The following is a 25,077-nucleotide window of genomic DNA, read 5'->3' as shown; positions in this document are numbered from 1 at the left end:
GAACTCGGATCGTTCCAACATGTTCATATATTTTTTAATTCTGGATTAAAGATTGAACTATTTTATTCCATAACTTGCGAGTTTTAATATAATGTGTGTGTAAGCACACTTGTTATCAAGCTCATGAGCAGGAGTCTTTATTTGATAAAGCTTGATCACACCGGATGAATCAAATTCTAATGCAAAAAAACCTGTGTACAAATTAATTCTGAATAAAGTTTGAGCTTGAGCTCGAATTTAAAAATATAAAAAACAGGGAACTTTCAACTAGTTAGTGGATTCTCACAAACCACAACACATTCAATCATATGCATAAGAGCTCTAAAACTTACACAACAAATCATGTCAACTGATATAATCGTCATGGTAGCAATATATACAAAACAAACGTAAACTAGAAAGTAATAGATCGAGTCAAACGCTAAGAACTCCACTTGAAAATAGTATTTGCATTTGTCTATCTCTACCAAGATGAACGAAATACAAGGACGTGTAGGGCTTCCAACATCGGGTTACAGGTACCTCAATCCATCGTTGAGTAGCAGGATTGTCTAAATGTCAGTTGACACTGCCTACTGCTAAAACATGTTTGGAAGAAGCTGGTACAGCATAAATCCACCTATATTCACAACCTTTAGCTGGTCCTGTCAACATAGCATCTGCAGAAGTGCGTGTTAAAATCTGAAATATATCAAAAGTGGATAGCAAAACAACTTGCAGCATAAAACTATTTATGTAAAACAGAGACAGTTGAGAGAAACTGGGACCCTTGAATCGAATTTGCGGAAACTTCAGAAACCAGAGTATCATAAGTGTGCGCAAAGTTGAAACAATTCTTTTTTTCTTTTCAACAAATCCATGGCTGGTTCAAAACAGTTTCTTTATTTTATTTGAAATGGTTGAAAGTAGCTGGATAGACAATACAATCTCTCAAGACAGCAAATTAAATCTCATTTTTGAGCAGAAACATCAATAGTGGAGTAGAGGCAAATAAAATATAACAAGGAAAAAATATACCACTTCAATTCTACTTTTAGCTTTGGGGGGACTCTGGCTCTGATCCGTAAACAGATGAAAATGACATTGTATCTTCTTTGGGAATTCCCACAAAGTTTAGAGGAGCAGTTGAAAGTCTTCTCATTTCTTTGAAATAACCTTTTTGACGGCCATAATGAGAACGTGGAGTATGGACATCCGGAGTTGCACAGCCAACAGAGTTCCGACGGGGTGAAGGGGTCACAGATCCATTTCCATATGCTTGGTACCCATTTGTAGTCTTAAAGCTGTTGCTTCTTCTAGGACTTGGCTTAGAACCATACATCGCTTCTTTCTCCGTAAGTAGAATATTTTGGAGTTTTTTATGATCCTGAACAGAAAATTTCATATCTCAGAGGCACAAGATAATCATGGTAATTTTTACCAACTGTACATACAATTGGCATGGTCACATATTCTGCGCCATTGTGTATTTGTCTGTTGTATAAAGGACATCTTACTATATAAACACTAAGGTCAGAAAAAATAGAAATTAAAATAATATAATTATTTATAGTGACTAAATCATATTTAGATAATAATAATTCCGTATTTATTTCCCATTACTATCATCATCATCTTGATCTTATTCAATTTATTATTATCTTTGTTGTTGCCATTATTATTATCAAATGGTAATTATTATTATTATATTTATTTATATATTATTATTAAATGTTATTATTATTATTTTATTTTTAAGATTAATATTTTTTGTTATTAATATTAATTCATTAATATTTTCAATATTTATTTATAATTAAAATATAATTTTTTATTGATTTTCTTTATTATTATTGTAAATATTTTTATCAAATATATATATGTGTGTGTGTGTGTGTGTGTAAATAAACTTAGGATAATGAGAATAGGTAAACCCACCCAACATAATGATAATGTCTATTCCTGTGTTTATGGGAATAACCATTCTCATTGCAATGGGTGTTGTCATTCCACAAGTTATATCAAACAAAATAATAGAAACGAGTGGAAATGTCCTTTCATTCCCACTTCATTCTATACTACCAAACACGCCATAAAAAAAAACTTTAGTCAGATCATTTAAATTAGTTTACCCTGGCACGCTTTTTCTCCTCTTCCTTCTGTATTCTAGTCAGTTTGTAATCCTCCAGTATTGATACCAAACGAACCTGAAGGCAAATGACACGAAAAACAAAAGAGCCAATAACTCAAATCATATAGAAGGATAAAAACTTGAAATTGCTAATGAAAACTTTTGGAAAACAAACCCCATCATAGAGAAACTGTTTATGCTTCTCATCCTCCCATGCCAGCGTATGTCTAACCAGGTTTTCAACCATAGCTGAAAATCACAGCTTGTTACCTCCAGATACATAACCAGCTTTATCAAGAAACACACAATTTCCTTATAGTCTCTAATGAAGTACCTGGTATTTTACTTATCATAATTCTTGCTCGCTCCGCACGTTTTAGATTTATGTGTGCACCTCTCCCAGCACTGTAACGATTCTCATCCTGATAAATCAGACCATAATTACAAATATGCGCGTAAGGCATAGGAAAAACATTTCCTTCACATCCTATTCTCATCAAACCACACTTTCTAGATTAAAACCATCATTTTTAGCTTACTCGGATATAATCTTCAAGCCAATTTTCTTCATCACAAGCAGAAAGCCATCTTTCAATTTTTTCCATTATTTCCATGCGAGTTAAAGCTTCATCTTTGGCTTTACAAATTTGGGTTTCGATGTTAGTTAATATTTCACTTGGATCCACCAAACCTGCAATAAATATGGATTCCAATCAGTACCTCGCAAACAATCCAATACAGGGAGTACTTCTTGGTGATGGTGTTATCTACCTGAGTCTATCAAAGCATTAGTTTTATCAGCAGCAGTACTTGCATCAGGTTGAATATGAACTTTAAGGCAAATATCTTCAAGTTCCAACCTCTTCTTCAGGACAAGTTCCTTCAGCCTGCTAGCTTTCAGCTTATTGAGTCTCTCAACCTCTGCCAATGCCTGCCCATGATAACATTACATTTCCCGATCTAGATTCACTTAAAAAGGGAAGGCTGCAAACCGTGGGGAATGATCTTGTTTAAATACCTGTTCAACTATCTCCACTGTAAGAGCACCAGCTTGCACAATTTCAGATTCTGACAGATTGAGAATCAAAGTAATCTTCAAGAAGTGGACCTTCTCTTCATGTTTTGTGTCCATTAATTTCCAGAGTTCGAAGAGAGATCCAGCTACATCTTTCAGCTGCAGCAGACCATAGGTTTCAATGAAAGGGAAAATGGGAATTTACAGCTATTTATTAGAGGTAAAAGATACCTTCTGATATCGAATTTTTCTCTCTGTTTTCAACCTCGAGATAGCCTGATCAAGACCCTCTAATGTGCTGTCACTGATATTTGTGGCCTGTTCCAGGCTAGATTCAGGCAAACTAGGATGAATATCGCTCACTGTTTTGCCGAAATCCAAACCTAGTACACTGCTCAAAGTATGGACCTCATTCACATAATCCATGACTTTTTGAAGGCGTTCAGACTGCAAATCATTTTCAAAATGTAAAAAGTGAGTTCTAGAAGTCTAATACAATCAATATTAGCCTGTACCAAACTCTAGCAACCGATACCAAGCATTTTAAATCTCTCTCATAGTAGCACAATATTCCATCAGATAAGTAATTCAAATAGGCATAACTCAAGCTATCAGATCAAAAAAGAATATATGCCAATCGATCTTTTACTTATATAATAACATCATTCATTGAAGTTGTTGCTCAAGTAGGAGCCAGTCCACCACACATTCCTCAGTGCAGGGAGTCAAGGGAAAATCTGTTCATGACCAACAACCAAGAATGACATGAAAAGCCACACAAGAGGAAAATGATAACATGAAGAGGAATCAACTAGTTTAGAGTCATAGTTACAAATGAGAAAGTACAAGGCTATATATTTGAACCTAGACTATATAATAAAAGAAGGAGTCCACCCCACGTGCCGGTTTGGCATAGTTTGTAGACCCCAATGTAGCCAAGTTGAATGGTTCTAATACTGTAAGAAACATAGTGGATGCAAGACACTAGCATGTGGTAATGCTTAATTTTTCAGGGCAAAAGAGACATCAGTTTGCTGTTGGAAAGATGTCCAGTGGCATGTATCTTAGGACGAGGAACTGATTCTTACTTTGCCAGCTCATTCTTTCTCCAAGAAGATTCAAGTTGATATCACTGAATCAAGTATAGCATGGTAATGAAAAGGATAATCGTACAAAATGGACCTAAGCAAATTCTGGATTGGCACTAATGTCATCAATCAAGAGCACGGAGAATATGGAGGAACAGTAAATATGTACCATTTCGAACTGACTACAAGTTCCTGAGACAATTTGCATACCTTATCTTTCTGTAGAACACGGAGACGTGATTGGTATTCCGTGAACTTTCTCAGTGACAAATCTTGTTCTTCCAGATCCAATGAAGTTGAAGCACAGACAAGATGACCATATCCTGAAATCTCATTCGTGATCTTCTCGATTTGTGCCTTAATATCTGCAAATTGTTTCGTTCTTTCATCTTTCTTAAGCTTCAGGTCCTCTACAATTGGTGTGACAGAAGCCAGTCGTAATTTCAACGATTTTGATTTTTTCTCGGACTGGATCTGTAGCATTCACAATTAGTAAGTTAATGAACAATATGAGGTAACCCCTATACAAAAGATCATTGAACTTAACAGTCGTGATTAATGATGACACCATATTCTATACTCTCTGCTGACCTCTCCCAGCATATCTTTTCAGAAAAGACGTTAGCACAAACAGATGAACTTAGATACAATGGTACATTACGTGCATCCAAAAACATATACAAACATTACCCAGCAAACATTTAAAATTACTTTGATCTCCATCAGATATATGAAAAATACAGAAAGATTGATAAACCAGACACAGATGCAGATAAGTTTTTTAAATGTTTCCTGTATTTTTTTATTGATACACAAAAACAATATACTATATTTCACAGGACATTCTCTAAACTTGTCCAACAAAATTAAATTGCTATGACAAATAACCAGCTACCCGTGAATAGTGTCTCAATAAACACTGATATTCTCTTTGCACATCATTTTTAACGAGAATTTTATGCTTTTTAAGGGGTCAATTTTCTCAGCTGAATTATTCTAAATTTCCAGAAACTTAATCATTGAACATCACTTAATTTCCTGTCATTTTGCTTTTGTTATATGTTTCTTGAAGCTTTCATTTTTCACGCCTCACAACACATTCAATAGATGTGAGAAACCTTTCTTCAAAATCGCAACAAAAATACTGTTTATACATCGTGGTGAATCACCAACCTGACATATTAGAGAAGCATAAACCAATCATGGAACAATTTAGGGCTCAAATGAACATTGGGGTCGTGTGACTGAGAGTTCTAAGTTCTTGCCACTAGACCAAACCGTTCTCGCATAATTTCTTAATTCTTAATTAACTTGTTCTGATTATGATAACATACAAGCAGGGGAAAAACACAAAGTTGAAGATTTAATTAATTCTAAAAAATATCCAATTGGAACAGGAAAAGGAGGATTGTATAGTTCTAATGACACTTCATTACCGGCGAGTTCATATAAATTTCTCCAAGGGCCGCCATAAGCATGGCAACCTCCGCTTCTTTAGCAGCAATACTTTGATGAAGGCAGGCCTTCTCTTTTGCAGCGTCCTCAACCTTTCTTCGGTAGATTTCCAAGCATTCCCGCTCAAGCTCCAACAACATGCGATCTTTATCAGCTTCAGTTTCACCAATTTCAGCCCATATTTGCTGCTCATTGGTTGAGTAATCTCAGAAAATACCACTCAACGTGAGACCAAAATGCTAAGGCAGTACTATAATTTACAGTTTTTCTCATATCGATGTTGGCTCCAACATATACTGGCTAACGCCCATTTTCTTAAAGAATCATACTTCCTATATGTAATTAGAACAAACATAAATAAACATTTTTTTTCATTTTTTGCGAGAATCCCACTTGAACTTCAACCACTGCAGGGTTATTTATAGGCAGCGTTACTTAAACATAACTGAAAGTCAGAGAAAATTCAAATGCTCGTTTTCAATTAGGCTCCATTGAAGTTGAGTTAAATGGAAACTTTTTAAAAAAAAAAACACACACACACACACACACTTGCCAAACAGCAAATTCTTAAAATCACGAGAAACGAATTTTTTTAGAAACCTCGAGCCTTATCCACCTAATTAAAATTTTAAAAATGGATTTTTACTTCGATTTTTCGCAAGAACCCGCTTCAATTAGAAAATCCGAAGTAACCAAGTTCCAACATTCCAAAGAAACTGACACAAAACCCTGAAGAATGCTCGAGAAAACTGATGCGCACAAATATTGTAAATTTTCAGAAGAGAGAGAAATCATTGTGTCAAAGATACAAACTTTGTAAAGAAAAGAAAAGAGAAGAGACCTGAAGTTCTTTGACTAAAGCATTGCAATTGTTGCTCGTACGGATGCTGCTGCAAGTACTCCCAAGAGCTAGCATTATTTCCACTCAATTAATTGACCCTTTTCTCTTTCCGTTTCTTTTTTGTTTCTCTTTCAACTCACTGCAGAACAAAGGAGAAAGACGAATCCAACAAAAATGCAAGGCTTTTAAGCATCACACTTCTCAAGAAAACAACACACAAAAAAACACCTCAAAAATTCACAGCTACAACAAAATTTTTCTTTTCAAAGAAACTCAGCAGTAGCAGCTTCCTTTCCTCCACACAAAAACAGTTCTTTTCAATGCAGATAGACACACAACAACCAACCCTTAATTGACAACAACTTGCCTTTTAATTTTCTGAGAATCCTTTGTTTATGTTCTTTTTAAAAGAAACAAATGGGCCAAGAAAAATTAGGTATAGTAGAGAGAGAGCCAAAAATTCTATACGTATAATACAAGAAAAGAGGGAGGCACCAACCCAATGATGCAGCCAACAGCTACCCACTGTTTAGCGGTAAATTTGGTCCTTCCACAGGTTAAAATGGATTAGAGAAAAGGTTTAGCCAAATGAGGGTTTTCTTTCTTGAGGTGGGGTGGGGCTGAAATGGAGCAATGCAGGTGGATCTACGCAGATTAAGAATACTTGTCCATTCTTTTTTAGCCTCCATGGTTTACTCAGTGACTCCCTGTGTATTTATTGCAGAATATTTTTATTATAGAGGAGATACTCATGGGATAGTAATTGTTGATATTCAAATTTCCCGTACGTTATTCTACTTTATATTTTGTACTCTCGTTTTTTTCAAAAAAAAAAATACAAGAATGTTATTGTTCTAGATTATAAAAATACAATGTAGTTGACCCGAGATTTACTTATTTTGAAAAAATAAAATACAAATAATAATAATAATAAACAACTAAATCTATCTAAATATAAATTAAGAAAACTACCATCAGTAACCCGCTGTAAGCGAGGCTCGAACTTGAGATCAACAAGTCTCAAAGCCTCGATTTTAATCAATGGACCAAAGTCTCACCGATAATTTTGTAATCTTAGTTGGATATCATACATACATTTTTTTTATGGGCTCAAATTAAAATATTCTAAATTTTTACGTATTTTGTCTATCATTTTCATAATATCAAATTATTTTCAAGAAAGATTATGGTTAAATCACTGAAAATAATATTTATCTGGTGAGACGATCTCATTAATCTTTATTTATGAGACGGATCAACTATGCTCGTATTTACAATAAAAAGTAATATTTTGACATTTGTCGCAAGTGAGCTAAATAGAACTTTCTTCTCACAAAATTAATATGTGAGATCTTTTTACCTAGTTCTTGTGTACTGAAAATTCTAGAAGAATATGTAATGAATCTATTTATGATTTATCCCTATTTATATATACTAGTTACTTTATACACATGATACGTGTGTACAATATTTTTTATCATTATCGATGAACTAATGTGAAATTTAACAAATTATGGAGGGATTAAATTGATATTTGAATTGTTGAAATAAAAAAAATTAAAATAAAAGTGTGTGTTGAAATTTTTTTTTTAAAAAAACAAAGTCTAATATTACTTTCATATAATGGTAAAGTGGAAGAAAAAATTGGTGTCTTTATTATATAGTTACTATTATATCCTCGATTTTAATAAAATATAATAGATTAAAAATATATCCATGTTAAAAAAAGATAATATAAAGCTGGAAAATGATAAAAGTTAGAAGGGCACAATAACAGCAAGAATTCCACAAGGAATCCCCACTCATTTAATAATCATGATGTCAAATGATGTACAACTTTGAGGACACTTATGCCTCAACCTCCAAAGTCCAACTTACATAATTGACCTATTTGTAGTATTATTTTCCACTCTTTTATTATTCGAATTAAAAGCACACGCATTTAATTTTAAATTGAAATTTTAACAAGTATTTGATCTTTTTATTCCCTTGTACAATTCAACTCTCGAAATAAAATCATATGTATGTCTGTTATAAATAAATACGTCGAGACGAAATTTTTATATCATCATTTGTTTAACTCAATTTTTACGATAATTAAAGTAGTAATGTGTGCATAACACCGCTAATGAATGTACGGGTTTTTTTAAAAAATAATTCAATTTTTAAAATTAATTTCAAAATTAATTTAAAAAAAACGTTTGCAAAAATAGCTTAATCCGCGCTTACGAAGCGCGGACGCTGCTCACGTGGACCAGCGTCCGTGCTTCGTAAGCGCGGACCCTGCAAACGTGGAGCAGCGTCCGTGCTTACGACGGCATTTAGCGACGGTATTTACACCACAACCGTCGCTCAAACTGAATCAACGACGGTTTAAAATTCGTCGCTAGTTTCAGCGACTGATTAAACCGTCGCTCACATCCGTCGCTAATATTTGCTATTTTCCTTATCAAGCGACATTGCACGCTAATAATAGTATTAACAGCATTTACATGTACGCTGCGGATAATCTTAAACTTTCAACGGCTTGTATCTTTGTAGCATGCTATATGCGCTGCGGAAAAAGAATTTGCGCGCTGCGAAAAACCTTTTTTGTTATAGTGAAGACACTAAAAAAAACAGACAAAAATTCGTCACGTAATAAATTTTTTCAGGAACCTCTACTATTCAACCTGGTTTTTTCAGTGAGTCAGGGATGGCTGATTTTGGTTTGTTTGGCCAGCACGATTTTCGACCAAGACGGAGTATATAGTAAACCGTCGCTAAAATGAACGACGGTTATTAACCCGTCGCTGATTCAATTTTAGCGACGGGTTTTAACAACCGTCGCTAATTCAATTTTAGCGACAATTGTGTTATTTATACCGTCGCAAGCACCATCCGCGCTTCGTAAGCACGAACGCTGCTCAACGTTTGCAGGGTCCGCGCTTACGAAGCACGGACGCTGGTCCACGTGAGCAGCGTCCGCGCTTCGTAAGGCGGATTAAGCTATTTTTGCGAACGTTTTTTTTTTAAATTATTTTTGAAATTAATTTTATAAATTGAATTATTTTTTTAAAAAAACCCTGAATGTACATGAATTATACATAGTTTTTTAAAATCAATATTTTCTCTAATTAAATTATAGCCCAATCCATAAGCCGAGGTGTATAAGTCAATAAAGTTAAGACTCAATGTTACGTTTCATCTAACTAATTTAATTTGTTTATTACATGCTTTTCCTTGGTTTATTTCACCCTACCTTGTGAGACACTGCCCCCATGAGATGATCAAAGGCCCAGATTTAAACACACATACACCCCATGAAGTGATCAAAGGCCCAGATTTAATCACCATGTAAAATCAATGGCTGAGATCCTGTGAAGGCATTGCCCCCACAAGTAGCATCTACTCTACCCTTTTCCTTTGGTTGTGAAATTCTAGCCTAAAGTGTCTTGCTGGCCTATTAATGATCGATTATTACACTTGAGATGCATGATGTTTTTGTGAAACCTAAATTCTTTTATTCGACATAATTGCAAACTTTAATTTATATTGTTTATTTAAAAATAAACAATACGATTTGATTCAATCGTTTGTTTTGTTTACGTAAATTTTTTCTCGAGTTTGATTCAAGCTAACTGTTTGAAAATTTCTTTATCAAAATCCAACCCGAGCTCCTAGTTAGCAAACGAATGGTATTTCGAGTGTAGATGTTAAAATAGGATGATTATAGGGTTCGATTTTCTTGAAAACTCTGACCTTTTGTAAGGTTGACGATATTTTATCACAATTGTAGTTTTTTTTTAATATAAAAATAGAACAAAACAAAACCATTTAGATATGGACATTTCACCTGCTGCAACTCTATAATTATAATTATAATAATAATTATTATACTTACAGGTGGATATAATTAAAAATAATTTTCGATCGGGGGATTAGGTTGGCAATATATAGAGCAATCATTGGCAAAAGGGGGATACCCACTTTAGTTTGTTGGTGCTCAGTGTTAGATTATTATGCATAATTTAATCAAAATAACAATTATTTTTTTCTTTTTCATAGTGCGAATCTGGTGTCAGCCATGCAGGAAAATGACAATTTACAACAAAAAGTGAATGATAATCACCTGGACCCATGCACACACATTTTAAATGTTTTTAATTGGTTTTCTGTGAGGTTGTTCGTGAGACGGGTCAACTTTATCTATATTTAAATAATAAATAATATTTATAACATAAAGGATTATATTTTTTAATAAGTAACTTAAATAAAGATTCATCTGATAATCACAAAAAATTTTGTATAAAGTTTATTATTATCATTAAATGCGCTGCAGATAAGAATTCTTTTTTTATTAAGGCACCAGAAATCTTGTAACTTTTGGGAAATGCTTTTCTATTACAATTTTTTTTTGTTTCCAAACTTCAAGTTTTTTTTTTTAAAAAAAAACATTTAAAGTCGGAAAAAAAGTTTGAAAAAGAAAGTGCATTTTGAGAGAAAAAAAAAGTAGAGTGAGTCTCATGTGAGACCGTCTCACGGATCATAATCTGTGAGACGGGTCAACCCTACCCATATTCACACTAAAAAGTAATACTATTAGCATAAAAAGCGATACTTTTTCATGGGTGACCCAAATAAGAGATCCGTCTCACAAATAATACCCGTGAGACCGTCTCACACAAGTTTTTGCCAAAAATAGTGAGTCTCATGTGAGACCGTCTCACGGATCTTAATCTGTGAGACGGGTCAACTTTACCCATATTCAAATTAAAAATAATACTCTTAACATAAAAATTAATATTTTTTCATGGATGACCTAAAATAAGAGATTCGTCTCATAAATACGATCCGTGAGACCGTCTCACATAAGTTTTTGTCATATATATATATATCTTGATATATCATTTTAAATATATGTATCACCAAATGCCTATTTTAAGAATTAAGATCAAAATGAGTTTTGGATTTTTTTTAAAATAAAAATAAAAATCCGTCAACGTCGAGGGGAGGACTTTGGGGGAAAAAAACAAAGTAGCTTCGGCTTTCAAACATATGGAGATTCTTTCCCTCGAATCAATTATTACGTCTGTTTCAACTAATTCCAGCCTGTATCCTATCCAAAATTTATTTTCTCCCTATGCAAAAAATCATAATGAAACCTATATATATTTCACACACACATTTTTTTAAAAAAAGTCTAAGGTTGTCTTTTGTGAGTAAATAATTTCTTTTAAAAGTGATAAAATAAATTTCGTTTCCAAAAATATTCCTACAAAATTTTTACATGTTTAAAATATTTGAGAAATTTTGTATATTAACTTTTTATATGAATATTTAATATTTATGAAAATCAAATAACACAACTTCAATGAACGATGTTGTACAAGTAATATATATATATATATATATATATATATATATATATATATATATATATATATATATAACACAAAAATTAAAATTAATTCAATATATGAGAAGCTGTTCAAGCACTTTGTACAAGCTTTATATCTTTAAATTTTTTTATCTCACAAATCAGGGTAATTTCAAAATTAAATTAAAACTATTTCCTCAAATCCACGTTATCTTATAGATTTAAAGATTTTTGTAGAATTTTTGCACGTAGAAGGAACACGAATCATATTTAACAGAATTTAGAAGAAATCCATTTTAAAATGGGCTTTCCCTTTATGCTTTATATTTAAATAAATCTTTCACTTTAAATGGACCACTTGAACTATATCCATCCACAGCCCATCAGAACTTGTATGTTGGAGGTTCGAGTTACATGTATTGTGTGTTGTTTAGTTATATTTTTATATTATCTACTTATATATATATAGTATATTATTCAATTTTATAATTTTATCGTTCATGATATTTGTTAACTAATTTTGGTCGTGTTATTAATAATTTTTGTACATCTCTATGTATGTCTTTTTTTTCAATTTTTTCTCTAATTTATCTAAAAGTTCGACTTATCTCAATAAATCTTATGCAATTACTAATATAAAAGTATCATATCATAATAAAATAATTTGTATTTTTTATACATAAATTATCAAACAAAAGAAAACTAATATGACATGCATCGCGTGTCACATAACACTAATATCTAATTAAATCAGAGACTCTTATTGTAACTAATTATTTCTAATTTATTTAGTGAAACATCTTGTAGAAATACAATCATATCCTTATGCATCGATTGACTCATGGATGAGATGATGAATGATACATATTATAAAGATTATACAATATATTTCGATAAGATAATGACGTGATGACATTAATCATTCGTATAACTTGAACCAAACATTGAACAAAAAATTATGAATAATCGATCAATATCTATTCCTTCCCATCTTTATATGCTAGGTTTTCATCGGCCCTTTGCATTTCAAACAAATAAAAATAATGAAGCTCAATATTTCAAATGGGAGGTTTGGCCTTTTGAAAGTGATGTGGTCATTGACTAACAATATTTGTCCTTTCGACATATATAAAAAAATACGTCACATTAATTAAAATTCACAAGAAGTCGTATGTAACGTCTATTCTGTGAGTTGTAAAATGACGAATAATGACAAGACGATCTACAGACAAATTAGTGTTAGGTAGGTACTATATATATATATATATATATATATATATATATATATATATATAGTACCTACCTAACACTAATTTGTCTTTTATATATATATATATATATAAGAAAAAGAAAGAAAACTATTCCAATTACAATGCTAGTTGAGGTGTCACTCACCTATTGGATGCACAATTTTTCTATATTTCATCACATTCAATGGGTGAGTGATACATCATCGATGATCACATATATACTAATCACATATGTATGCAACATATCAAAACTGATATATATATATATATAATATATATATATATATATATATATATTTATATATATATATATGGTATAATCGGAAGACACGCTATACTATTCCGATGTTAAATAATTGTAGTGGCACATTTCAACATATATTCATTATTATCATTTCAAACTTAAGACGGATTTATAAGATGTCGTAGACAATACGATACATGCATCTATTATGAGAGTATTATTCGATAATGAGAAAATGAAAATGACCGTCTTCATTTGTCATTTTAAGTACAAAAACTTAAGCGAAGACGATCTCAATTCTGTCAATTTTGTGAACTTTATATTCTATTTGAGTTATCTATTGAACAATATTATTTTTTTATTTAAATTATTATTTTTTATTGTAAATATGAACATGATTGAGATATATTCTATTTACATATGTTTTTATACTGTTTTATGCTTCAGATTTGTCATAAATATTTGTTTGACGAAATGCTGAAATCATAAATTGTGGCGGCGGCGTATGTGCGTGTGTTTGTGTAAAAATAGAATAATACATAGGTATTATGAAATCTATGTGTCATAAATATTTATTTTTAAAGTATTTAGTTTAGTTAAGTTATTGTACAAGAATATTGAGATATTTCGCCAAATAATTCCATCATAAATATATCTATATATTCAGTGGCGGAGCCACATGTATTATAGCCTGGCATCCCAATATATATTTTTTTAAATTATATATAAATTTTGTATAATTTTGGATTATCATTATATTAATTTGAATATATCAATTTAAAATATTAAAATATTCTAAAGTTTAAAATTCTATTCTGTACATAACCATATTCCGTACAGAATCATAGCATTTACAAGGAGTTAGAATATATTATTCTAGCAAATAAATTTATTTTATTTTTTGTATTTTTGAAAATTTATGATAAAAAAATTTAATTTCAGCGTGCAAAGTTGAATTCCTGTATGTATATACTAACTATTAAAAATGACAAATATAAAACAATTTTATAATCATGGATAAAAGAAGGTAAATAATAATAAGAAAATGAAAGAGAAACTAAGAAAAGGAATTGACAGAGGCAAACAAGGAGAATTTTTCGGGAAAATATATAAGTGAGACGTGTCAGTGGATGGTGGAAGGGGGAGAACAAAGCCCAAACATTTGAGTCCCGCAAGTGACATGGATCCCGTGCTGCTGTCGCACTCGCACAGTCACAAGTTGCTGTCCTGCTTTTTTAAAATTATTCTGTGATACATGGGTTTGATTCGAGTTGATGGAAAACCCTCTATGAAAATCTTGCAAATGTTATTCTTGAGAGAGAGAGGGTGAATCAACCTTCTGAAGTTCGTGGTAAAGATCAAAATGGCGTCAATTTTGACCACCGGTGAACTGCCGGTTAAGCTGAGAATATTGGAAGAGAATTCATCTTCGAGGCCGACTGACGCTGTGATATTTTTTGGAATAAGCTTGGTTTTGGGAATCGCATGTCGACATGCGCTCCGGGGTACCCGAGTGCCGTACACTGTAGCTTTGCTCGTTATCGGAATTGGCTTGGGTGCCTCAGGTTTGTGTTGATATGCAGTTGAATATTTTGCTCAATTTTATTATTTTTTATTTGTTTGTATGAACTGAATGCAAAATCTCACATGTTAGGACTAATCAAGTTTGTATGCAAGCATATTTGTCGCGGTTCGAGATCGGAGTTAGTCATCGCTGACGTTGTTCAACAATCAAATAATTGCTAAACAATAAGTTTCGTAGTACAGTATAAACAAAAACCAATTTATTTCATAAATACCATAAAATGAAATCGTCTTTATAATAACTCTGAAAACGATAAAAATATGCGGAAACGTTTACTACTTAAACAAAAAACTTAAAAGAACATAAATTTAATTAAACTTCTTCATATGTCTAATACCAACCCCAAAACTGATGTCTAATTCTTATGCCTCCATTTTTTTCTTTTGACTTATCTGAGGATAATAGAGTAAGAGGTGAGTGATATGATCGTCATTCAATAAATGGGGGTTGTTCGAGCACATGAATTTTGAAAAACACATATCATATCATGCATAACATGATTATCATAACATATCATCATCATAATCATAAACATAATTTTGGCCAAGACACTGAGATTTTTTTAATTTTCATGGTTTATTGATTTCAATCCCAATTTTTATTTGTCTAAAAAGGCGAGACTGTATAACGGTTACAATCTCATCGTCTAAGGGCCATAAAAATATCTCATTTTGGGATTCCCACTCATATCCAATTGAATCCTCACATTGAGAAAACATAAAACTTACGATAATCGTATCAAGAAGGAGTAGAAGAAAAATTACACTCGACCGTAATTTTCGAAAAACGAAAAAAATACATAAGTGAAATTATACTTTTAAAACAAGCTCACTTACCTTAGATCTGAAAGATAACATGAAAAATTCGAAAACATAGAAGAATCATGCAATCAGTACTGCGAAAACCCAGCAGCACTTTGATCAGAAAAACAGTCGTCTTGCAAAATCCTTTTTGCCTTATTGAACTGTTGGACCGGGCTTCACAGTTTGCTCAAAAGTACGTCAAATAAATTATAAACGGTGAATATCGGGTTTGAATTATGGACAAAAAACCATAGGTATCCTGTTTTGGCCTAAAATTTGAATAGTTTTCTTGCGAAAGCTATATGCGAAAAACTAATAGTTGGATTTAGCTGAATTTTGGATTATGTTATTCAAAATATATGAAAACATATTCTGAATGGTGGAGATTGGTTTCTGAGCACTCGAACGATGAAAATAATTTTCCAAACTTAAACAAGACTTTGTTGACTGCACCAGAATTGAGAGAGGATTTTCGAAAATATGAAGAGCAAAACTTGAAAAACTGAGTGTAATACTAATATGAGATGTAAACTTTGAATGGGAGCTTCTCCTATTTATAGAGGGTTGACTGCTATCCAGATTGTGTATTATCTTCTCGTTTAAATTTTTGAATTTAATTTTGAATTTAGGATAGATTATCATATTTTATCTATCTCATTATCCTTATCCAAATATATATATATATATATATATATATATATATTATTTCTTATCATATATCTTTATATTGTATTTTATTTCCCAAATTTCGAAATTATACACCCAAAATTTCGAATTACATATATACATAATTGTATATATCCAATATCTCCTAATTTAAATTCTTGGATCATGATATATTTATATATCTCAAAAATCAAAATATATGCATATTATCATCTTAAATTTTGAACAGTTTGGATAATTGTACACAAAGATTTAATTATCTCACAATATAATCTTGAATACAATCTTTGATAATCTAGTACAAATTTTTGAGTACATAAATAATACACCGAATTTGAAATTTGCGGGTTTCCCAATATTGCTCTAAAAGTTGCTTTAGCTGCGGAGTGTGGATTGCATCTCTGCTTATTATTCAAATTGCATGCTAGCTAGAGTGATGGATTATGCATTCATATATATAGGATGAACCGACGGTTAACCTGTGGTGAATATTGTTTATTGTTTGGCAAATTTTGTCGACGATGGTTAAATAGTCGTCGTCGGAAAAGAAAAATGAGTATGTTCTGCTTTAATACCCTGATTACTGTTTATTTAGTGCAAATTAATTCAATTTTATCAAAATAAATGAGGCTTCCTTAGAACAGGATCTACGACCGATCACCGATATAGTCAACTACTTGTGTTCCTTTCAGTGCTGCAAGATTGGCTGTTCATGCATATTTTTGTTTCATAATAACACACTGACATCAGAAATTGGCGTGACATAACCTCACTCACATATGCTCTCAACCGTTCTATTTATAAAACTAGTAGCAAAACACGTGTGTTGCGCGTAGGTAACGAACTTAAATACATTATACATATTGATCCTAAATTTGCAAATGAATGTAGACACATAATTTTTCATAAATTATTCAATAATAAATATTATTTAACAGTTTATCTATCATTTTAAACAAACATGATTTAGTTTTTCCAATCTTTTTTCTTGTATGATTTTCGAATCTTTCAATATTTTTTTTCTTCATCTTTTTATTTTATTTTTCCTGCTTCTTTCTTCGATTAAATTCAGCATTCATATCATCATATCTAATTTTCATGTTTCTTTTTCGTCGTCGGATTTGATTTTAATTAATCTATTTGGCACTTGCGTATTTTTTTCCTACGGTCTTCTTATTTTGTTTATTTGAGTCGTTCACGCTTCAGGTATAACTCCATTTTATTTTAATTTTCTAGTTTTTTGAATTCTCACTCGGCTTCTCTACATATTATATTATATTTTTTTTGCATTATGAACATAATTAAGTGTATGAATTAATTGTTAATGAGAAAGAATGTAGGCCTGAATTTTGAAGTATAATGAATAGAAAAACCGAAAAAAATGGAGTGATTAAAATAGATGTGATGTATATATTAATTTTAAAATTATTGATATAATTACTTGATATAAAAATTAGGAGAAAATACATGAAAATGCAAGAGCAGATAATATATTAGTAAAAAACTCTCTCAAAGTAAGAGATGTAGATATATGTTTTATTAAAGAGGCAAAAAAATTCAAAACAATTCATCATCGAAAAAAGTCCGAAATATAACTGATTTTCTTCCGGTGAAAAAAAATTAACAAGACACTTCCTGATCTTTAGGTACAAATATTAATATTTCAAAAGTTACGGAATGTTATTTTTATATTTAAGTCGTAACATCATAAAAATAAGAAAAATATGCATATAACAAAAACAAATATAGAATATATATACACACAGAATATATGTAATCATTAAAAAATAATATATTGTAAAACGATATTTTGAATAGTCTCAAATTTTAAAAAAAAAAAAATTAAGCTACTGTCACTACATTTTTAATTAGTTTTGCTGCATTTATAAGTTTGCATAATAGCTAAAATTATCCTAAAAGATATAAAAACACTTTTAAAATAATGAATAATGTTAAATATTACAAAAAAAAATATTAAGAATTTCTAGAGAAAAATGACTAGAGATTTCAAAATTTTAAATTATAATTTAGAATTTATGATTCAAAGTTTGAAAAAAATAAAAAATAAAATCAAATAATTTATTTTGTTTACTAAAACATTTTGTCGGTGAAAGTTTTTTGAATAATTTCTATCAATTGTTTGTCAAGAAAACATTTTAGTTAAATTAATGTAATATTAATTGAATCTTGTAGGATATAGCTTTTGTCGGTTTACCAAAAATTTAAACTTATGGCACCAGGTTTTCTATCCCCGCGCAATGAGAGGTCGAAGTAACAAACCACAATTAAAAATAATTCATTAAAAAAATAATATGAGGAAATTATTGTAAAACCGCAATCACATGTTAATTCTATTAGTATTTTACGTTAAAAAAAATAATCTTTAACATATTTCGATATCTACATCATGTATGATGCTTCTTAGTTCATATTTAAAATTCATCTTGTTATAAAAATGATGTATTTTATATGTAAAAAAAAGAAGAAAAAAAGATTAAAACACTAAATATTCATTAACAACCGTGAAGAAATCCACTCATTTTGGTAGCAATATAGAAAAATCATTGATAAATTGATGAATTCAATATGTATTAATGTCCAAAATAATTTAGGATATACAATGAATTATAAAAGAATCAATTTAAAAAATATTAATTTAATTTACTAATTTAAATGAACAACAATATATTAAAAAATTCATAATTAAAAATCGTATATTTATATAAGTAAAAAATGACTTCGTACAAAATGACTACATATTCAAAAAAGCCATATGTGAAAATAAAAGGGAACCTTTCGATTTCATCATCTTTAAAGTAATATTTATACACTTCGTCTTCTCCATGCTAGGTGTATTAGATAAACTGTGCTGCTTATATTTTGCTGGCTACCTCTGCTATTCTTCAGAAATTCTGGTTAATGATTTATTGTTGGTTACTGTGACTGGTACAATGTCTTAATACACTGCAAAACCATCTGGGCCAAGATTTTGGTCAAATTTTGATATTTCAACGAACTGGTCTGCAGAATATGGAACAAATCATCGTTTGGGGAAGATTGGCAACGGGATTCGTATTTGTAAGTTAGGGATATATACTTTTTATAGATAATCTAAAACTGATGGGTTGATGCATTTCGAGTAAAAGGCATCTTATTCGTTGGTTCTAAATCACCTGTTAATGATCGGTGATGCATCATCTTTCTGTAGGGGCTGATATCAATCCTGATCTTCTCTTGGCTGTGTTCCTTCCTGCCCTTCTTTTTGAGAGTTCTTTTCTGATGGAAGTACACCAGATAAAGGTCTCTGGCACAACCAAGTCCACTTATTTTAGTTGTTTCCTCTCCATCCTCCATGTTTATTAGTTTAATCTTGGTTGATATTTTTCGTGCAAATGAAGTGTCAGCCTAATTTTATGGTTGACACATATGAATTTTGCTTGTTATGCATTTGAAATTCTAAAAGGAGCATAACTTGTGTAGAGCTTAGCATTTAGCTTTATATCATTTATATTCAGGTAAGTTAAACTCTAGACTTATACTGGTAGCTATAATTGTTTGTAATGGGAGTCTATTCCATATACTTTAAATACTTAGATTTATATTTTAATGTATTACATTATATGTTTCTGTTTATTTTTAATTTTTCATTATCTGATCTTGAGTGACATAGCCCCTGGGTGCATAGCACCTTGCTGAAGCCTCCTGTCCCCACCCTTCATTCTTCACCAAAGTTCACCCTCTATCTTAATTGGAGACTGTATAGATTTTAACTTACTCTTTTGCTTTGTTTTTTATCTATAGATGCTTTCCCTCTAAGTTCTTGTGTCTGTAGTATATATTGTTTTGTAATTTTGGTCAGGCTTGATCCCTCCTTTCTTTTCGTGTATTTCCTAATTTAGTCAGTTTAGATATTTTTTTGCTTAATATGTAATAGCGAATCATATGCATATTTTCTTCATCATTCTATGCAGAGGTGTATGATTCAAATGTTCCTTTTGGCTGGCCCTGGAGTACTCATTTCAACCTTTTGCATTGGGTCTGCTCTAAAGGTTTGCAGAAGTCTGCTTTCTAATCTGTTGACCTTTTGTTTTTCATTATTCTGAAACAAAAAGAAATTGTAGCTTGCTTTTCCATATAACTGGAGCTGGAAAACTTCGTTGTTGCTTGGGGGTCTCCTAAGTGCTACTGATCCTGTAGCTGTTGTAGCCCTCCTGAAGGAGCTGGGAGCTAGCAAAAAATTGAATACTATAATTGAAGGAGAGTCCTTGATGAATGACGGGTATAATGACCAATTAATGTCTGAATAGCTGACTGTATTCTGATTATCATGATCGACTTCTGACTTGGCTAGTTGGTCAGCGGAACTGGCAGTTTATTTATTTTTTGAACCTAATTATCAGGTTTTTTCACATTCTTAAAAGTATTTAGATATTTTATTTCAGGACAGCAATTGTAGTCTATCAGCTGTTTTATCGGATGGTTCTTGGCTGGAGGTTTAAATGGGGAGCTGTTATAAAATTTTTGTCACAAGTCTCTCTTGGGGCGTATGTCTTTTTACCCTATATCAGGATATCATAATAAATGATATGTGTAATTTATTTGCTTCTTTTCATGGCACAGTGTGGGCATGGGTGTTGCCTTTGGAATAGCATCTGTCCTGTGGTTGAGATGCATATTCAATGATACAGTTATTGAAATTACGTTGACGCTTGCTGTGAGCTACATTGCCTACTTTGTTGTATGTACCCAACTAAACCTACAAACTTGAAATGCTTAGCATTCAACGACAAGTTTTTTGTATAAGTTTTGAGAGATTTCTATTCAATAAGATAGATCATCAAGTATAATCATATATTTTCTGTCCAAATTAGTGAGATGTTAACTTGGCATTATTGTTGTTAGCAACTATACATACATACATATATATATATATATATATATATATATATATATCTTTGATAACACGATGATTAAGGAAATATAATTTAAATTTGGTAGAATATTAATTTGATTGGATGATTACCACAAATAAATGCACACAAAAAAGACTGACAAAGTGAGAGTACATCCCTTGCTTCTTCTTGATCTAAAGCTAATGTCAAATAGTTTACCAGGCACAAGAAGGAGCTGGTGTTTCTGGCGTTTTGACCGTCATGACTTTGGGGATGTAGGTTTGATTTTTATTTTCTTTATCAGAACAATGATAGTACTTGCACAAACGATTATCCTAAAGTCACACTTATTGACAGGTTCTATTCTGCCGTGGCTCGAACTGCCTTCAAGGGCGAAAGTCAAGAAAGCTTGCATCATTTTTGGTATTTTTCCCTTGTCAATTTTTATCATCAAACATAATACTAAGTTTAAGTTATTCGTCGCACTTATTTTATCATTTTTTATTTCTGTTCTTAACTCTGGACGCATGGTTTTTTCTCAACCATAACTAACATAAGTATTGAGAATATCTAATACAAAGTCTCATAAAAATAATCAATGCAGCAACATGAGAATTTATGGAAATTAAAGTCTCTTATGCCCAAAAGTGCAGTAGTTACATGCGACTCGCGTCAGGTTTTATTTATTTTTAATGAGATTTTTTTGGTAGTTGATAGGATATCAAGGATTTGTTGGTTTAGTGATGCTATATGTGTGTGTGTAAGTGCGTGCGCAAAAATATAATGAAATAGTATTTGAAATAGAATGAATTATATATTTGGGAATAAAATGGAAATGTAGTAACAAGTGTTGAGGATCGAAGTTGAGTTTAGAGGGGGGTGAATAAACTCTACTCGTTTTTCGTTCTGATGAGGTACTAAAATCCTGTTAAGGATAGTAGTTGATCTTGTGCGAATACTTTCACCTGATTACAGTAAAACGTGCGGAAACAATCTGATGAAGTGGTTGAAAAACAGTAAAACAGTAGGCAGCAGTTGTTTATGGAAGTTCGAAAATAAACTCTTCTACGTCTCCCCTTCTTCTGTTTCCAGAAGGTATAACTAAAAGACTTTGGATATTACAGTACAACTCTTGTACACACCCACTTCAGAAGGACTTACACCTCAGCCTACTGAAACTCTTAGTTTCTCAACTCTCAAAAATGCGAAACACAAAGTTCTGAAAAGACTATTTGCAGATTACAGACTCTTTTGATAAAGTATAAGTGATGTAAAGATCGTGAAGAGTGTAAGAATCAGTAGCACAAGATGATCTTTTAAAAGATCAGATACAAGCTATGAAGCGTGTGCTACTTTTCTTTGTGTTGAACTTTTTAAATGCTCAAGGAATTTTTATATTTGTCTGATAAGAGAGTAGCTTTGTTCCTTGAAAATGATATTATCCGAAGTGTCGTGTCGAACAAGGATTTGATCCAAGTATATATAATCGACTGAGTTCAACGTTCACAATCAGAGAAGTCTTCAGATAACTGATACAATCAGCTTTATTACCGAAACAAGTTCCTGCAGAAAAGCTATAAAACAATCAGTCTTGTTTTATACTTAATTGGGTAATATGCATTAAATGACTCCGTATAGTATTTAATGCTGCAATTAATACTAGTACTAGGAACTCTTTAACGGTAACAATTAAGATAGCAACGTTAGAAAACGTTCTCTACTGGTTTTGTATTGTTATCCCTTTTCTACTGGTTTAGTTTTACTAGAACAGCAGCTACTGATAAGTTATTCTGTTGTTCTGGTCTGCTGGTCTACTGGTTTTAGTTATCATCGCCACAATAAAATTCATGTCTAACAATTTCCCCCTTTGTGGTGATGCCAAAACCTAAACAGTAGAAAGTCGTTAAGTAAAACAGATAATCATTTAAACAAAAAGGATAATGTTAATAAAGCATCAAAATAAACAAATCAATCGGTTCCAATATCCCTGTAAATGATTTCTTCATTCTGCGGTTCTTGATCTCTCCTGTTAGAAGGTTCAGCCTCATCTTCTGTTTGCCTAACTCCTGCTTGATCTCCTCTAGCTGCTCTATCTTCCCCTTTTTTGGCATCAGCGGCAACCACATGAGTAAAGAGATCATTCAGTCTGCCGGAAATATTTTGAATGTCATCGGTCAGCATCTCCAGATACGGGGTCTGAGAAGAGATGCGATTATCTAATGCAGTGAGAGATTGATTTTGAGAGTCAATCTTGGCATCCAAAAGTTCCACAGAAGTAGACAGTGATCGAAAGAGATCATCATGCTCAGTGATTCGAGTGAGTATATCATTTTGAGCAAGCATGAGGGTGCCGTGAGTTCTCGAGATAGCTTGTCTGAAAACAACGGTTTCAGCATACATCTTGTCCACGGTCTCCTTAGTGGTATAGATGTGTTTGCCCATTCGTTCTCTGAAAGATTGAGCACCACTGAATTCCGAAATGTTTTCACAAGATATACGTTTCACCAAATCAGAGATGTTGTTGAGTTCGGTTTGTAGAGACTCAATCTGATGTTCTAGGTTAAATGCATCTGATTCCGGGGAGGGAGTTCGCGCCAGAATGCGTTGTTTAATCTCAGAAAGACGAGAGTTCGTCTCAGTCAAAACAGGAAGAGAGACAGTCAACGCAGTAGAAACAAGATTGGCATCCATCAAGGCAGTAGAAGGAGCAGGATCTGCTGTGCTTTCTACTGGAATAGCAGAAACAGTAGGTTCAACAGTAATCAAAGGAAGAGCGATTTCTTCAGTAGGAATGGCCAAGTCAGAGGCCAAAGCTTCTTCCATTGGTACAATGACAGCCTGTGAATCTGAAGGTGCTTCAGTAGAAGGTGCAGAAGGCTGTTCCAGAAGAATGTTCATTTCTGCTTGATGTGCAGCAGAAAACATCTTTAAATTCGGCAGTAAAGAAGTAGCATCTGGTTCTGCTAATTGTTGCCCTGGGGTAGGAGAAACAGAGGGTGACAACGAAGTAGCCGGTGCTGCTTCCAGAGTAGTAGAGACAGTAGGGACAATCGATTCAATGACTTCCTCAACTGAAGCCAGTTCATGCACGGACAATAGTGATGAGGACTGAATGGGCCTTGTTGGAGATGCAGGAGTACTAAGAGCAGAAGACTTTGGGGAGGCTGTAGTCCTTTCCTCAACTGGCTGAGTTTGTTGAAAATTTGGGACAAGGCCAACATGATAGACAGTAGGCTCTCCAAAGCCTTGTTCTTGAGCAAGAAGTTGCTCACTCATCTGCTTTAATCTGTCAGAGAGAATCATAATAACATTTTGATCCTGAACAGCAGTAGGAACAGCAGGATCAAAATTTGATTGAAGAACTTTCAGAACCGATTCTAATTTCTGGCATTTCAGCTGATCGAGGACAAAATTCCTTCTTCGCAAGGCCTCGATGACATTTTCTGTTTTTGCCAGCCGAAAAATCTTCCTTTCTGCATTCATCATCTTGCTATAATTCCCTTTTGTTTTGAAGTAATCAAAAGAGTGGAATAGTCGGACAGTATGCCATTCATCAAAGAATTTCACGTCATCGTTTGCAGAGGTCTCAATCTTGGCTAGATGAAGATCAACGCCGATGGTGACAGTGGTCTTGTGACCAAAAGTAGGTGGTTCTTCAACCATTTTCCCTTTGCCTTTGTCAGAAGATGAAATAGGCACGATGGGTCGAAAAGCAGAAGACCCGCTTGCTGGTTCTCGAATAACTATTCCAGATGTTGGCTTAAAAACA

At 32.4% G+C, this 25,077-nt stretch overlaps 2 protein-coding genes across 13 annotated transcripts in view; one reads left to right on the top strand and one right to left on the bottom strand.

Moving 5' to 3' along the window:
• Positions 1 to 308: 308 nt before the first annotated feature.
• LOC140808880 (65-kDa microtubule-associated protein 6-like) lies at positions 309 to 7,195 on the bottom strand. 6 transcript variants are annotated; one of them, XM_073166204.1, is made up of 13 exons: positions 7,009 to 7,195; positions 6,510 to 6,648; positions 5,650 to 5,853; positions 4,424 to 4,687; positions 3,357 to 3,572; positions 3,129 to 3,284; positions 2,882 to 3,041; positions 2,650 to 2,801; positions 2,445 to 2,532; positions 2,286 to 2,359; positions 2,112 to 2,186; positions 1,018 to 1,366; positions 309 to 659 (listed from the first exon to the last, which is right to left on the bottom strand). In XM_073166204.1, exons 2-12 carry the CDS (start codon positions 6,582 to 6,584, stop codon positions 1,034 to 1,036), a joined length of 1,797 nt encoding a protein of 598 aa, XP_073022305.1. In that variant the 5' UTR covers positions 6,585 to 6,648; positions 7,009 to 7,195; the 3' UTR covers positions 309 to 659; positions 1,018 to 1,033. The 6 variants fall into 6 exon arrangements, with proteins under 6 accessions (XP_073022305.1, XP_073022310.1, XP_073022308.1 ...); XM_073166209.1 differs by having other exon boundaries at positions 6,510 to 6,637; positions 7,009 to 7,193; XM_073166207.1 differs by having other exon boundaries at positions 6,510 to 6,644; positions 6,873 to 7,013.
• Positions 7,196 to 14,511: 7,316 nt separating this feature from the next.
• LOC140810551 (sodium/hydrogen exchanger 7-like) overlaps positions 14,512 to 25,077 on the top strand; it is a 28,196-nt gene continuing 17,630 nt past the window's right edge. For 2 of the 7 annotated variants that reach the window (XM_073168388.1, XM_073168386.1), the window contains exons 1-9: positions 14,516 to 14,927; positions 19,444 to 19,494; positions 19,625 to 19,716; positions 20,388 to 20,465; positions 20,538 to 20,695; positions 20,859 to 20,960; positions 21,037 to 21,154; positions 21,531 to 21,583; positions 21,666 to 21,731. In XM_073168388.1, the coding sequence (XP_073024489.1) occupies positions 14,726 to 14,927; positions 19,444 to 19,494; positions 19,625 to 19,716; positions 20,388 to 20,465; positions 20,538 to 20,695; positions 20,859 to 20,960; positions 21,037 to 21,154; positions 21,531 to 21,583; positions 21,666 to 21,731 (920 nt within the window). In that variant the 5' untranslated portion in view covers positions 14,516 to 14,725. Of the gene's footprint in view, positions 14,928 to 19,244; positions 19,363 to 19,443; positions 19,495 to 19,624; positions 19,717 to 20,387; positions 20,466 to 20,537; positions 20,696 to 20,858; positions 20,961 to 21,036; positions 21,155 to 21,530; positions 21,584 to 21,665; positions 21,732 to 25,077 lie in introns of those variants that run through there. The other 5 variants (XM_073168391.1, XM_073168385.1, XM_073168387.1 and 2 more) reach the window with 5 other exon arrangements.

This window comes from Primulina eburnea, chromosome 13 (genome assembly GCF_022965805.1).
Source record: "Primulina eburnea isolate SZY01 chromosome 13, ASM2296580v1, whole genome shotgun sequence".
NCBI lineage: Eukaryota > Viridiplantae > Streptophyta > Magnoliopsida > Lamiales > Gesneriaceae > Primulina > Primulina eburnea.
The sequence above is the reverse complement of the archived record's forward strand: the minus strand, read 5'-3'. Positions and strand labels throughout refer to the sequence as shown.

Bases quoted from the DNA above. Each gene is read 5' to 3' on its own strand.
- LOC140808880 (XM_073166204.1), bottom strand. From the start codon at position 6,584: ATGCTAGCTCTTGGGAGTACTTGCAGCAGCATCCGTACGAGCAACAAT. The intron at 4,688-5,649 runs GTAATGAAGTGT...TGAATGCTACAG, and splicing joins AAATTTATATGAACTCGCCG to ATCCAGTCCGAGAAAAAATC. The intron at 2,533-2,649 runs GTAAGCTAAAAA...CTGATTTATCAG, and splicing joins GGCTTGAAGATTATATCCGA to GATGAGAATCGTTACAGTGC.